Here is a 14,764-nt window from a genome sequence, read left to right as displayed (position 1 = left end):
CCGTGATCCGGTTAGGCCTTGTCCCCACCCCTGTTATTCCAGCAGCTCTGACCTTGCCCGGCCGCCTGAGCCTTTTTCCGAAGCTCTTTCTTTTAAAATTTATTGTATTTCTCCCCGCCTTCTATCCCATGTAAACAGGTGAGAGCGAAGATGCCTTCCACGCAAAAGCCGATGCGGTACGGCCATACCGAGGGCCACACGGATGTCTGCTTCGATGACACTGGGAGGTAATTGCCTAACTCCTAGAGACCAGGGGGAAACCTAGTTTGGGGAAGGGGTGGTCGTGTCCTTCTCTGTTGCTTTATCAGGCGAGTTTCTGCACTGGCCATTGCTGGGTGAGGTAGTGGGATGGATTTGTGGCCTGGCAAGTCCACTTGTGTCATTGTTGACTGCTTTGAGTTGGAAGAGGCCTTAAAGATCTTCCTTTGGGGTTTTTGCCTGTGTAGAGAATTGGCTGTAAGATATATTCTTTCATGCCCTGAATTTTGAAATGATTGACATATAACTTCAGTGTAAGCCTATATATATATATATATAGCATATATGCCTATATATATAGACATATATAAAACCTCTACATGTGCTTTTTATAAGAGTAATTTCACAGAATCTTGCAGAAGTCATCGTAGTGGGGTAGAAAATATGTTCACTTGTGCACTAAAGAATTAAAAATGTAGTTGAAAAAATCCGGTATGGGGCTTGCTATCTTGTTATTCTTGCAGTAGTTCTTGAATGGATAAATATAAACTAAATATTTGCCGTTAACTTTTTATTGAGTAAAAAGAAAAGGTGAAACAGAAAACAAGCCCTCCCAAAATGAACTCAAGGGGTAAGTCTTATATATACTGAGTATGGTTCAAGTCCATATTTGCTTATTCCTTTCTTGAGTTTGTTAGCCTTAGTACAAAGAGGACTGTTAAGAATTAGTCTAATAACAGTCCCTCATGACCACAAAAAGCCCTGTTTGCCATTACAGTGCAAATCTTTAAGAAAAGGTGCAGACATCTCTGTGGAAGACTGCTGGTCCACTACTGCTGGACTCCCCTGCATCAGTATATTCAATATCAACACAGCGTTGTGGTGTTGTCAAAACACAGATCTTATGGGACTAAGAGCAGCGCCACAGGTTCACTTTGTACCACTTCACAGTTTTGGGGTTGCAAACAACTTCAGAAAAAAAGAATGCACGGCTTGACTGTAGATTCATGATAGCTTTAGTTAAAAATCCCATGCAAATTTCTCTGTTCTGTGACTACAGGTTATTGTTTACTGCGTCAAAATTGTGAAAGTTAATTCCAACAAACTTGAATTAGCCATTTTTTTAAGGGTTCTATAAGCCTGGAACGTGTTAAGCTTGTTAAACTCCAGTCAAGTATGTGTTCACGCTCTTAGTTTTGCTTTCAACTTTGTAGTCAGCTGTAAGGTACGTTTTCAAAGGCTTAAGAAGCAACCAAATGCCCGGTTCTTGGATAAATCACTGCTAATTTAGTCCTTTGAAAAATTTGCTGTAGGTTCTGGAAGAAGTCTGATGAGTGTCAGGCCTAGGTAGTTCTCAGAGACTCCAGGTACTGTGTTATGCTACCAGATGTGACTTTTTTTTTTCCTCCTCGTATTTAATAAGTTACTTAGACATTTTAAATGTAGGTATTTGCTGTATCAGATGGTATGTATTGTGTTTCAATATAAAAAAATGGTAACACTGTCACAGTGGCTGTCCTTTCCATTCCTGAATGTCAACAAATCCTGTGTCTTTCCACAGCTGCATTGTAACTTGTGGGAGTGATGGAGATGTGAGGATTTGGGAAAACCTGGACGATGATGATCCCAAGTCCATTAATGTGGGAGAAAAGGCCTATTCTTGCGCTCTAAAGGTAGTGTCGTTAACACTGAATTCTGTTGTACTGGCATGTGTGACTGTGCAGATGCTGGGTTTTCAAGCTCAGGGATGTTGCTCGTGTGGGTAACATTAAACATAGACTGAGATACTATATGGAAAAAGGCAAGAATAATACTGTATGTAGCACATTTCAGTCTGATATATGTTAAATATGTAGATCTTCAGATTATGTATGGAAATAATAAATGTAAAGCTCTTTAATGAGCAGCAGGTATTTAAATTTGAGCTTGTGAACATATTCTACCTTTATGTCTAAGTGAAAATATTAAAGCAGTACTGAAAATATAATTTTCTGAAATACATAGAAATTCAATTGACTAAATGTGCCCATAGACTTTTTGAATATTTAAACTATAAATTAAAATACTTATATAAATCAAGAATACTTCTGACAGTTTGTTTTACCCCATGCAGAATTATAAAGGAATTATTCCTTATCCTAAACTTCAGTAATATATTTTTTCCTCCTCTTTCTTCACAGTGTTATATTCATTTCTGACTTTGATTTCCTTTCTGAGAAACAAACCCAGCAGATTAAGCTAATTATGCAGTGAACTTTTTAGGCTGTTCTGGCGTTTTCCCACAATGTGAGCTGAAGAAAGTTTCCCAGAATAAGATGTGATCGTTGGGTATTAGGAAAAAGGGCCAAGAGGTTGTTTTATGGGGGCCTGTTTTAAGATACAAGGAATTATAATCCATATTAATCAAAAATTACTTTCACAAAGTCAGGTAATGCTTTGTATGCTGGTTTTTAGCTTGAGAAGTCTCAAAGTTTTTCCTTTTGTTTTATTGAGTGATTTTGCGAGACTTAACTTGAGGAAATCTGATTTCAAAAATCATTCTTCATTAATGAAAATGTCGTGAGGAACTGATTTGAGAACTCTCAAAGAGAGACTTTGAACTCTCAGAGAAATAAGGCATATCTTTATTTCTTTATTTCAAAAGACTTACTGCTACGTACAACTGAGTAATAGCATTGTCGCTTGAAGAAGAGATACTCGTCCAAGTATAGGATAATTATTTCTTTTGTTTTACACTTCTTTTAATCTGGATTCATTTGTAGTAAACATCTGCCTTCTGTTTTCTGAAAAGAACCCAGCTATAGTTCATGAACTTCTCAGCTTTCCCTGGTGGTGTTTAACTGAGCAGTTCGGTCCAAGGGTGCCCTCTCCTGATCCTGCAGCATATTGATCTAAATAGGATGCAAGATTCCTCCTGTTCAACGAGCTTTCTTGCCTATGAAAAAGGAGTCAATTTTCCATCCACCAGAAGAAGTCTGGATAGTTCTTTTTGAAATTCAGTAGTGACTTCGAGTATTCAGTATTTTAGTAAAGATACAAGTTGGGAAGATCTTGATGTCGTAAACTGCCATACAGTTAGCGTAATAAATTTTAAGTCTACTGAAGCAACTGGAGTGCCAGTATTAAGTAGTGTGTTTCTACAGGACTGAAAGAGAATATTTTTTCTAGTTTTGAATAGTTTGGTTAAAGTTTTAAAGTTAAAAGTTAAAGAATATTTTCCCTACTACTCTTACTGTTGGACCTCTTTTGGAGCTACTAATCTGTCCAAATATTTGTACCATCAGAGCAATGTTTTTGGCTCCGTGGGCTTAAATGGGTTTTAACTAACAAATTTTGTGATGGATTTTGTTTTTTAGAATGGCAGACTGATCACGGCAGTATCGAACAATACTGTTCAGATACATACATTTCCTGAAGGAGCTCCAGATGGCATCCTTACTCGTTTCACCACGAATGCAAACCACGTTGTCTTTAACAGCAACGGTACCAAAGTTGCTGCTGGATCAAGGTAATCGATGCACGATACGGAAAAGCGTTGCTGTTGGTCTAAATCTGGCAACTTCCTCACATGCTGATTTTTACCAATGAGATCATTAATCCACATGCCTCTGAGGGTTTTAAAGCATTGCAAAATGCCTTTTGGGGGTGGAGGGGAAGAAAAGAATGAAAAGGACTTTAGGAAACAATGCTCTGAGAGATATTTGATCCACTAAATAATTTTGAATGGAATTCTGGTGTTGTGAAATAATTCCTTTTCTTTAGGAGAGTTGAGTGTTTTCAGCTTTCAGTGTATGTATAAGTGTAAGTGTTCTCCCAGATGGATCTCATTGCAGCACCAACAGTTTTGTTACTCTGCTCAAGATAATGCCCTGACAGTTCAGGATCATGGTTCTACAGTTGTGTATATACAAAAATATATATGTATATATAACAAAGTTAGATGGGTTCTAATATGTGTGAGAGCTTTGAGGCATTCTCTGGCATCAGTATCCTTACCATTCTGCCAAATGATAACAGATGACAGTTGCAAGACTCGCCTGAGGGGAATTAAATGCGTAGTTAGTTAATTTCTTAGGACAGCACATTTGCTTTTACATAATATATTGTGTTCTATTTTCAGAGATAACAAAATAGCAAGCAGGCAGTATTTTTTTTTGCCATTTACTTAAGGCTCAGGTGATTCTTAATTCAACTTGGTGAACTCTTTGGGCAGCTGTAGCTAACCCAGGCTGTCATCTTGATTCTCTACTGGAAATTGTCCTCCGTCCCCACAGCAGGGATGGCAGAGCATTGCATCTGCTCTCTGACTCTTCTGAGCGTGAACTGAACTAGAAAACAATTTGGATGGATATGCTGGACTGTGAACTCTGGCAGCTGACGAGTAGGCACACCAGCTCCCCCAAAACTGGGAGGCTGGACAGCTGGGGGCAGCAACCACTCTAATCCCTAAATCTGACAGGAATCTTGGTTTTGGGCCCTTTGCCGAAACTTGTTTCTGAGGGAACAGCTCTGCCCCAGGACCTGGCTTTGATTAGAGAGATTAGGCAGATGGCAAACTCATTTCTGTTTCTAAAACTTTTACAAAACCTCAGTACTTCTGCAGCCTGACCAAATAATTAGGGCGATGAATATCAGTCTCATTTAACAGATAGTTCCTGCTAAGTCATCTCTGGTATCTGAGCACAGGTATCCATTAGGTCATATAGAATATTATATTAAACAGATATATGGTCTGTTGTACGTAATATCCTTTTCAAAGAGCAGCCATATTTTATGAACTTTGATATGAGCAGAAATTACTTTCTGATAATCTGGGCTTGCTCCTATTGTAGTAACCTTCACAATTCTCATTTTTCCTTAGATCATACAGCGTTGAGAGCCATAACTTCCCCAAAGGATAGTTACTGTCAAATTCAGATTTTACTGTGGTAAACAAATAGTCTGTCATTGTTAATACCAGTGTTAATGCTTTGATTTCTGTGTTGTTGTGATCTGCAGTGACTTTATGGTCAAAGTTGTGGAGGTGGCGGATAGCAGCAAGCAGAAGACATTCCGAGGACATGATGCTCCTGTTTTAAGCCTGTCTTTTGACCCTAAAGATGTTTACCTGGTAAAAATACTTTGTTGTTTACCTTCAAAAAGAAATATTCTTGGAAAAAATACTGAAACGCCTCTCAAAGAAAATGCCCAACTAAACAAACAGCGACCAGGCATAAGAGACTACTTCATTTCAGCTGACCGTACTGATGATGGCATGTGTGACAACTTGTTGCCTCCCAGGAGAACTCAGGCTTTGCTTTACTACTCCATTACTGTCTGTTATTCTGAAATCTAATGCTGATCTGATTTCAGAGGGGAAAAGATGGCTCACTAAAGAAATGTAATATTAATTTTGAGTCTTATTTGTGAATGAGCAGCTCACTTGATGTATGAGGGTTTGTAGTTACGGTAGCTTGGAGTCGAGTACAATTATAAAGATGACAGAAAGTTTTAAGTCTTAAAATGGTTTAAACTGGGAGGCTTTCTTTTAAAACTGCTGATATGTTATTTATCTGTAGCATTGGTTATAGGGATTTTTTTCAATTTTGTAGCATTAATTTCTCTATGTCTTTAATTATTAATTTGTTTTTAAAAAATACCTTACACAGGCATCAGCAAGCTGTGATGGTTCTGTCAGAGTATGGAAAATGGCAGATCAGGTAAGAGGCTGCCTTTCAAAGTTAAGTGTTTCGTAAGAAATCCAGGGTTTCATAGACAGTGAGAAGTGCTGGACTGAAATAACGCTACTTGAATAAATGCTTATTGTCTTATGATCTGTCATCAGTAGCTGCTGCTAGTATTTACAAGAGTGTTTCTATCTGAAGTTCTTGTGCAAGTAAAACGCTAGCTATGCACTGGAGCACCTGAATGAAGAGATGGCAAATTCAGTTTTTCAGGGGAAGGAATCTAACTACACTTTCCAGAATGCTTTTATCTACTTCTGGGAGAAATTCCAAAGCCTGATAATGAAATGTTCTCAGGGTAGCTGTGGATTGTTCTTCCTGTCTGCAGAATCCCTGATTTCTTCTGTTCATTTCTCTTCATTGCCCAACATTGCCTCTTTTGTCCTCAGCACATCCAGAAATAGCGCTTCTGTGTAAAGATAGCTGTCAGCATTAGATCCCTTGCTTCAGAATTTCAGCTCATTGCTTTCAGGGTTAAGGAAGGATTTTTATTCTAATAAACAACTATCTAGGTATATATTGTTTTTATTTATTTTTACCAATCTTCCTATAAAATAATGAATAATTTTCAGGATTGTAGACTGACTGGTGAAAGTAGAATAATGCTCTGAGATGCTACACAGTGTCTTCTTTTGTAAGTGATCTGGTTGGTTAGTCTTGATCCTAGGAACACAATTGCTTTGGCCTGAGAAAAGGAAGAGAGATGGATTTCACGTGCAAAGATCACTGAGATTATGAGATTTTTCTTTGACAGGGGTCTTTGGACACAGTGTTGTTTCAGTGGCACATGTACTTAGTTTTCTAAGGACTCAAGGTGCAGATCAGTACATTTCAAGCTTTTGGTTTTGAATTAGATTAAGGCTGTTGAGAAGGGGCTCAGCGCTCTACTTTTTTGTTTGTTTGTTACAAATTTCACTACAGTTTATTGGAAGGAGGACATAAAATAATGGTTTGAAGAATATAATTTATTAGAAATACAGTCTTTGGGCTCAGCGTGGCTGAAATAGTTCAGGGCCTGTAAGAGATCAGATTTTGTGAGAGAATCTGATTTTATATCTGCTTTTGGTACTCTGAGGAACTTGAAAAGAGGGTTTCAGGTGAATGCCTTAATAAGGCAATTCTGCATATCTATGTGGGATTATTTTTACTAAATGCCATTGACTGGAATAAGAATCCACGCAAAATTATTCCTGTAAGTACACCTGAAAATGTGCCCCACGCTTGTGGTTCCTACTTTTTAAAACAAAAGCATACTTCTAATGTGAAATCTCGTGTTCCAGACCGGCAGTGGGGGCCTTTTGGGGCAGTTAGGCTAGCAGTGTCCTGGGATAATGGTGGTATAATGTATGTATCTGTGCTGTAATTTGAACATTGTAGCCATTCATTCCTTATACTGCTGTGGGGAGATTCAGGCTGATGTGTGTCACCTTGCTGCAGTTAATCTGGGTTTGACAGATGCACTTGGCCAGATTTCTCTGCGACCTAAAAATGTGAGCTCGTTTGTTCTGTATTGATTAAAAACACTCATTCTGTGATCTTGTTTCTGTTACAAGTACTTGTATTGTCATTAAAATATTTTCAAGTCTGTGTTGGCAAGGTATTTTTTCAGTTGCTTTTGTTTTTTTAAGGCAATGTGTACCACTGTATTTGGATGAAAGATGATTTCAGTTCCGAAAATGCATCTTTTTTTTTCTTTTCTTTCCATGCTTTTCCTTTAAGAATTTGTACTATACAATAGATTTTCACAGAGCCAGAAAACTCATTTTTATTAATATTTTGTTTTCAGACATGCACGACAAGCTGGCCACTGCTGCAGAAATGTAATGATGTGATAAATGCTAAATCAATATGCAGGCTTGGCTGGCAACCTGGCAGCGGGAAGGTAAGTGACATTGTTTTAGCCACATCTTAATCCTTCTTTACTGTTTGAGAGTCCAGCAATAGAATTCAATCTGGGCAATTCCGAATTGCAGCTCCTGGGACTAAGGAAAATATCTGGGGTGAAGTTCACTTTTAGGAAAAATAAAAACCTGGAAATGGTGTCTTGTTTGAGCTCCAGACTGCGCTTGGCAGTAGTCCAGCTGTCAGCCCAAAACAATGTTAAACAGTCCTGTTGTGCTGAATAGGAAGGAATATTGCACACCAGGGAAATAATCAAATTGCTCACAACAGAACATCAAAGGAGCTCAGTCTTCCTCTACTTTAAGTAAATTTTGCCCTATCAGTAATCTTGCTCTTTGTAAATATTTCCTTAGTAAGTTGCTCTCTTTCTTTTCACCTGTGTTTCTTAAATGTCACGATAGCATCAAGTCGAACATTTTTGTGGAAAAGAGAATGTCACCTGCAGTACAGATTGTTTCAATATCCGTATTGCATAAAAACAAATACTTAGGTTAATTCTTCACACACACACACACACACACACACACACTTGAAATGTAAGTCGTTGTCTTGCTTTTCTTATAAAGGAAATTATTAGAATTCTTCAAAAAACCCAAATCCTAAAAGGCTAAACAGGCAGTAACATATATGTAGTTTTGTGAAAGATTAAATTAGCTACTTCAGGAATTGGCTTTTCAAGTAAGATTGATTGAGAAATTGTAACCTGCTCAAAAGGGGCTTGGGGAGGGAGGGAAAAGGAGAATGTAAGCTTTGTGCTCAGAGCATTGAAACCTTTATATGTGTTTGTTAGCTGTTTCATAAATAAAGAACTTCTAACCTTATGGTGCAGCTGTCATTATCTTCAGTTTTCTGCCAGAAAGAAATGAAGATTAAAATGAAAACAGGCACGCTTTACTACGTTGCATGTGGAAAGCATTACAGAACCTTGTAATTCAAGTTACTGCAGCTTTCTTTACTTTCTCAGCTGGCATTGCTAGGATGCAAGAGAACTGTTAAGTGCTGAGGCAGTCACAACTCTCATACTTCTGAGTGAAGGAGCAATGCTATTTGAATGTTCTGTTTGAAACCTGAAACTGCTAGAACTTGTTCTAAATTGTCAGACTCTTGCTTCCTTTGAACAGTTGCTGGCAATTCCTGTTGATAAAGTTGTTAAGCTTTACAGAAGAGAAACTTGGGAGAGTCAGTTCGATCTGTCAGATACATTCATCACACAGGTAGGTACATAAACCAGCTGCTTGCTAAATCTTCCATAATTCAAATGTTATTCTGGTAGAAATTACCTTCTGGACAGTGTCTCTCTTTTTTAACCTCTTGGTAACGAAGGCTCACATTTTCTATTTAATTTCTGGTCTTGTGTTATGTTGGAAAACAAGGCAAGAGATAATAGACGAGTGTCAAATGTCTTTATGTGGCTCTGGTTCCTCTCCTTCATCTATAGTAACCCACTAGATCTAAGGTCTACCAATGAGTCACCAGCTGCAGCTGAAGAACATGTGTTTTCACCAATTGCTCTAATACATAGCTTTGAAGGGAAAACGTCAATAGTATTATTACTGTACAGAACAGAGATGCCAATTGTTCACTTCAGATGTTATTAAGCTGAAATTCAGCCACATAGTAGCCCTACATGTGCCGTCTCCTTTCTTTTGACCTCATTATATACGTTGAAACCTTTGGATTAAAGAGGACCACTTTCCTAGTGTTATTAAGTTGCAGAATGCTCTGTCTCGGATTTTCATTTATGGAACTGTAATAAATTCAAAATAAATAAAGTTATGTTTAGTGCTGAGTTTGCAAAATATGCTATACTTCTGTCCATATGTCTAGAATCACGTTCTGTTCCACCTCATGGCAGTGTTGAATGGCAAAATACGGATATTCTAGAAGAAAAAGAAGTGTGCTGTCTTTAAAAAATGGTCCTTGCAGGGAGCTACCTCAAGCCAGCTCTAATACAGCAAGCTGGATATGATTTGCAAAAGATCATTATTGTTAATTTTTTATTCCAGAATATCTGCCTATTTTAAGTTCCAGAATATGAATGCTGTGTATGCATTGGTAATACTCCTTTTATTTTTCCCTTAGTCCTTGAATGTTGTGGCCTGGTCTCCTTGTGGGCAGTACTTGGCAGCTGGAAGTGTGGATGGGAGTATAGTGGTGTGGAATATGGAAACCCAGGAATGCATAGAGAGGTATTCAACGTTCTTCATAAATCCCTCACTACATGGGTTTTTTCCTTGAAATAGAATTTTTTTCTCTTTTCTGCAAAACTTACTTGTTCAAATGGAGAATTCTGCCTCTTGAAAAACCTTAATAAGATTTACAGGGCAAATTTCTAAGTTTTCTGCTAACGTTCCCTCACTGTATCCAGTGTGCACACAAGTTCTGATTCGTGTGATATACTGGTTTTCTTTCTGTATAGCTAGAAGGGTCTGGAAACATTACCTTCTTAGAAATAGAATCGGGAAGGGACATGAATGTGGATTTTGTTATAATTCCATAGTCTAGTTTTCTTTTATTACTTTTTAATCTAACTGTTTCCATCAAAACCATCCTTTAATCAAGTAATTTTCCTTGCATCCCAAACCCTAAGATCATTGGCAGTAAGATGTGTTTTCTAAAGGGAGAGGGAACTACAAGTGCATTAGCTCTCCATCCTTACCTGTAGACAAAAAAGGACAAACTGACAAGTTGTACTGTGTCTTCGTTAGCTAAAGCATCTCTTAAAATAAAAGAAAAAAGTATCATTAAGTGAGGTAGAGAAGAAGAGAAAGGGATGATTTATCTGTCTGAATATTTTGGGTAAGAAACGTGATTGTTACTTGAACACCTATGTTAAGAATTAAAGACTGATTATGTAAATAATGAATGAGAGGACTTTTTGTGAGAATAAAGGTGGAAAAGATGAAAAAAGAGGATTAACTCCTCAGTTTGGTAGGAGAGAAACAACTGAATGTTCTTTTTATAATTGGATGGTTCTGGAATGTATGACTGCTGGGGAATTAACTTTGTCTTTTCTGTATGTATCAGGAAGCTGAATATGACTCTGTTTTATTTTTAAAGCTTAAATTACTTTCTCCATAGAAAAGGAAGACCTGCTGTATTTTATAGTAGCTTTATATTAAAGGTAACCTATTAATTATTTCATTATGTGTAACATCACTGTAACCTCACTTTCTAGTACCAGTAAATAGTAGAACTTTTTAGAAATTCTTGGGGAGGTTTGTGCCCTGAGAAGCTTACTAAAAACCCATTGTTTTTATGTTCTTTTTAGGATGAAGCATGAGAAAAACTACTCAATTTGTGGACTGGCATGGCACCCCAAATACAAGCAAATTGCTTATACAGATACTGAAGGAAATCTGGGGTTGTTGGAAAATGTCGGTGATGGAAAGAAACCAAATGACAAGGTAATCAGTACCAAGTATTTCTTAACATGATTTTGTAGGCTACAAAATTACACTGAATGTTCTGTATTGTGTGTTGAAGGCTCCCTCGTGAGTATTAAATAGTTACTTGAATTCTATGTCCAAAAGGAGTTTTCTGATATTCGTTAACCTGGTTTTAGGTTGCCAGTGCAGTGACAAAAGATTACAATGATCTCTTTGATGGAGAAGATGACGACTATTTAAATGGAGATGTGATTGAACCACAGTCTTCCCCGACAGCTGGAGCTAATGAAGATGATGGTGACGATGATGACCTTGTGCTGACTTCAGGCCATCTGAGACGGGCAATAATTGATGATGATGATAACTCGCTAGGTACAAAATGAACTATTTTTCCAGAACTTTTGAGTGCTTTTATTGGGGTGATCTCTTAGAATCCTCTACTCAGATGTATTTTGCCTTATTTTTTTTTTCCAGAGAAAGCTTGACTGTTTTAAATTTTTTACCTATATTCTGTCATGTTTCAGACTATTTTTTTAAACTTGTAGATATTGGGCTGATAAAAGCTAGTTCCAGTCTTCTTGAAAAGGACGTCGATGATGATGATGATCACACTGGTGGCTTTCCAGCTTTACCACCGTCATCTACACAGCAGCCTTTCTACGATGGGCCAAGGCCAACCCCCAGGCAAAAGCCGTTCCAGTCAGGCTCCACTCCTGCACATCTCATGCATCGTTTCATGGTAAATCTCGCTGCTGTGTGTTTGTGTAGGTCTGGTTGCTTTGTTAATATTGTCCAGTTCTTCCTGTGTCTCAATCTAATATTTTCCAAAATTATTTATTTTTTTAATATTTCACAATGTGAAGCTAAATGGTGGAAAGTGGCTTTGTGTTAATGTGAAGACTGCAAAATACTATTCTTTATATTTTGTCTGCTTTTGATGTAGAAATGAATACTTGGCTTTAAGACAAAAGTAAGCTTTACAGTTTGTACTTGTGCTGTTGAATTCTAGCAAATCTTATTTTTAAAAATTCCTTTTTAGCCAGAACTTGTGGCTATTTTTGTGCTGTTAAGACTCGTATGTTAATCCTTCACTAATTCTGTCTAAACACAAATTCTTCACACTTAATTTTGTAAGGAGAAAGATGGCTAGTGAGGATAAAACTAGTTACATGCTTGAATTTCTTGGGGGGGGTTTCTTTTAACAGGTATGGAATTCTGTTGGTATCATTCGCTGTTACAATGATGAGCAAGACAACGCTATAGATATAGAATTTCATGATACCTCCATACATCATGCAACGCACCTGCCAAACTCTCTGAACCACACGATGGCCGACCTCTCTACTGAAGCTGTTTTACTTGCCTGTGAGAGTACAGAGGAATTTGCAAGGTAAGCAGTGGCCTTCCTCTGCAAAACCCATTGTATGGAATTACACTTACCTTGTTTCAAATATTTTTGGCTTTTAATTTCAGCTTCTATCACTCTTTGAGATTTTTGGCTTTTGATCGTGCTTTTTATTTATGGGACCACTTTTGAGGAGGATTTTCACATCCACCCACTTGAAGACTTCAAGAATATTGGAAGATGCATTTTGTGTCTTGAGGATTTTTTTTAAATTGTGTTTTCAAATACATATATGTACTGGAAACTTCATGCATTGCTACCTCAAAGGAAATTGTAAACATAAGCAGTAGTTTTTCAGTCTGGTCAGATCAAAGATAAATCATGAAGACTATGCTGTTTCTTTTCGCACTGTTGCTAAGGAGACATGTTTGGAGATACCCAAAGATTTATAAGTGTGAAGGACACACGTTTCTGAAAACCATAGAAAGATTTAAGCAGCCGAGCCAGCTAGACTCTGTTCTTGCATTTAAGGACAATAGCAACGATGTTTTATTGCTGATTTCTGTGGAACTATCTTGAAGAAAGTTCATTTTTCTTATTTTCACACATGCAGCATTGTAATAAGTTGAAAAGCACACTTTACCTTTAAAATTGTTATTTGTATGTGTTGGCTGGCTGATTGAAAATATCTTTTTATTTTCCCAGTGAAAGTGGGTAATCGATCAAAAGCCGTGGTGTCTGTGAATTGGTTATAGACAATTTTCAATTAAGATGACAGAATTGAAGTTCCTAGGGCTTTTTTTTTTCCCCTTAGAAAGATAGTGTAATATGACAGACTTGTAGTGAGAGTTGAGGGGTACCAAGCACCTTCAGTTCTTATTAATGTTAATTAAGCAGGACATTTAACTGTTTCCATCTAAAAAATCTCTCCTCAGACCTCTAAACTGTCTCTGCTTCAGACTTTAGAGGCTCTAAACATACAGTGCTGGAGGTTGAGCTGGTTTCAGTTCTTGAATAATAAGAGTAACACCTTTGCAAATGACCTCTTGTAATTTATAGTTCCTTTCTCTGACCATTGCAGATTCCAGGTCTCTGATAAAATAGGTAATATATTGGTCTATTTTCAGATGTTGTCTTTTTCTTCATGTTGAGATGTTTGACTGTTGTTCTTTGTCTCTGCTTTAGCAAGCTCCACTGCATTCATTTTAGCTCATGTGATGCAAACAAGGAGTGGACAGTGGATATGCCAAAGGATGAGGACATTGAAGCCATCTGTCTTGGCCAAGGCTGGGCTGCTTGTGCCACCAGTGCCCTGTTGGTTCGTGTCTTTACAGTGGGGGGAGTTCAGAAAGAGATCTTCAGTTTTCCAGGTCCCGTGGTGTCTATGGCAGGACATGGAGAGCAGTTGATAATTATTTATCACAGAGGTAGTTTCCTCCCTTCTGTCTTTTTTGAACTGGGGTTATGTTTTCAATCTTTGTCTGTTATTGGCTTCAAACTGGTTAATATGTACATAATCACCAGAAGTATTTTATTATTTTTCTCTTCTTGGTGATGCTTATCATTCTCCTTCTTCTCTTCTTGATGATGCTTTTACTGTTGCAACCCGTGGATCTTTGACATCTGACAGCAAAACCTACATTTTTTAATTGAGATGCCTAGATTAAGCTGTGGGGAAGGGGAAAATTTTATAACTGTGACATTAATAGGTTAAGGTTGGGTTTCAGATGTGCCAGAATGAATTACTGTAGGAAACTAAGGTAGTAGTTGTTGTGCATGCTTGGTATGTCCGAAATGACGAATGGTCACTTGTCTGACAGTGGTGTTCATGGACAACCCTGCATTAGCATTAGTTTTTGATACTAAACTTAAATTTAGTCAAAAGATGACAGAATTATTTTGTTTTCTAACGTAGTCATTGAACAACTTCTTCCTAGGTACTGGCTTTGATGGGGATCAGTGCCTCGGAGTACAGCTGATGGAGCTAGGAAAAAAGAAAAAACAAATTTTGCATGGAGACCCTCTTTCTCTTACGAAGAAATCCTATTTGGTATGGGTTGGATTCTCTGCAGAAGGTACAAAATACCTGCATGAGTGACGCTGAGAAATCTTGACTGAAAATCTTGGGGGGAATTTTGGAGGAGAATCTGGCTAATTAATGTCACACACAGAATCACACAGAATAGCTTGGTTGGAAAAGCCCTCTG

The 14,764-nt window shown here is 37.7% G+C and overlaps 1 protein-coding gene across 1 annotated transcript; it reads left to right on the top strand.

Moving 5' to 3' along the window:
• Positions 1-150: 150 nt before the first annotated feature.
• On the top strand, positions 151-14,716 carry LOC104533672 (WD repeat and HMG-box DNA-binding protein 1-like). The gene is given in 15 exon segments (XM_010189866.1): positions 151-227; positions 1,760-1,871; positions 3,555-3,706; positions 5,197-5,308; positions 5,847-5,897; positions 7,708-7,803; positions 8,945-9,037; positions 9,906-10,012; positions 11,095-11,230; positions 11,389-11,584; positions 11,758-11,951; positions 12,418-12,602; positions 13,743-13,984; positions 14,495-14,637; positions 14,639-14,716. Coding segments are annotated over 15 exon segments (1,974 nt in total).
• Positions 14,717-14,764: the final 48 nt, after the last annotated feature.

This window comes from Mesitornis unicolor, unplaced genomic scaffold (genome assembly GCF_000695765.1).
Source record: "Mesitornis unicolor isolate BGI_N332 unplaced genomic scaffold, ASM69576v1 Scaffold55068, whole genome shotgun sequence".
Taxonomy (NCBI): domain Eukaryota; kingdom Metazoa; phylum Chordata; class Aves; order Mesitornithiformes; family Mesitornithidae; genus Mesitornis; species Mesitornis unicolor.
Note: the sequence above shows the minus strand (reverse complement) of the source record. Positions and strands in the feature narration are given on the sequence as shown.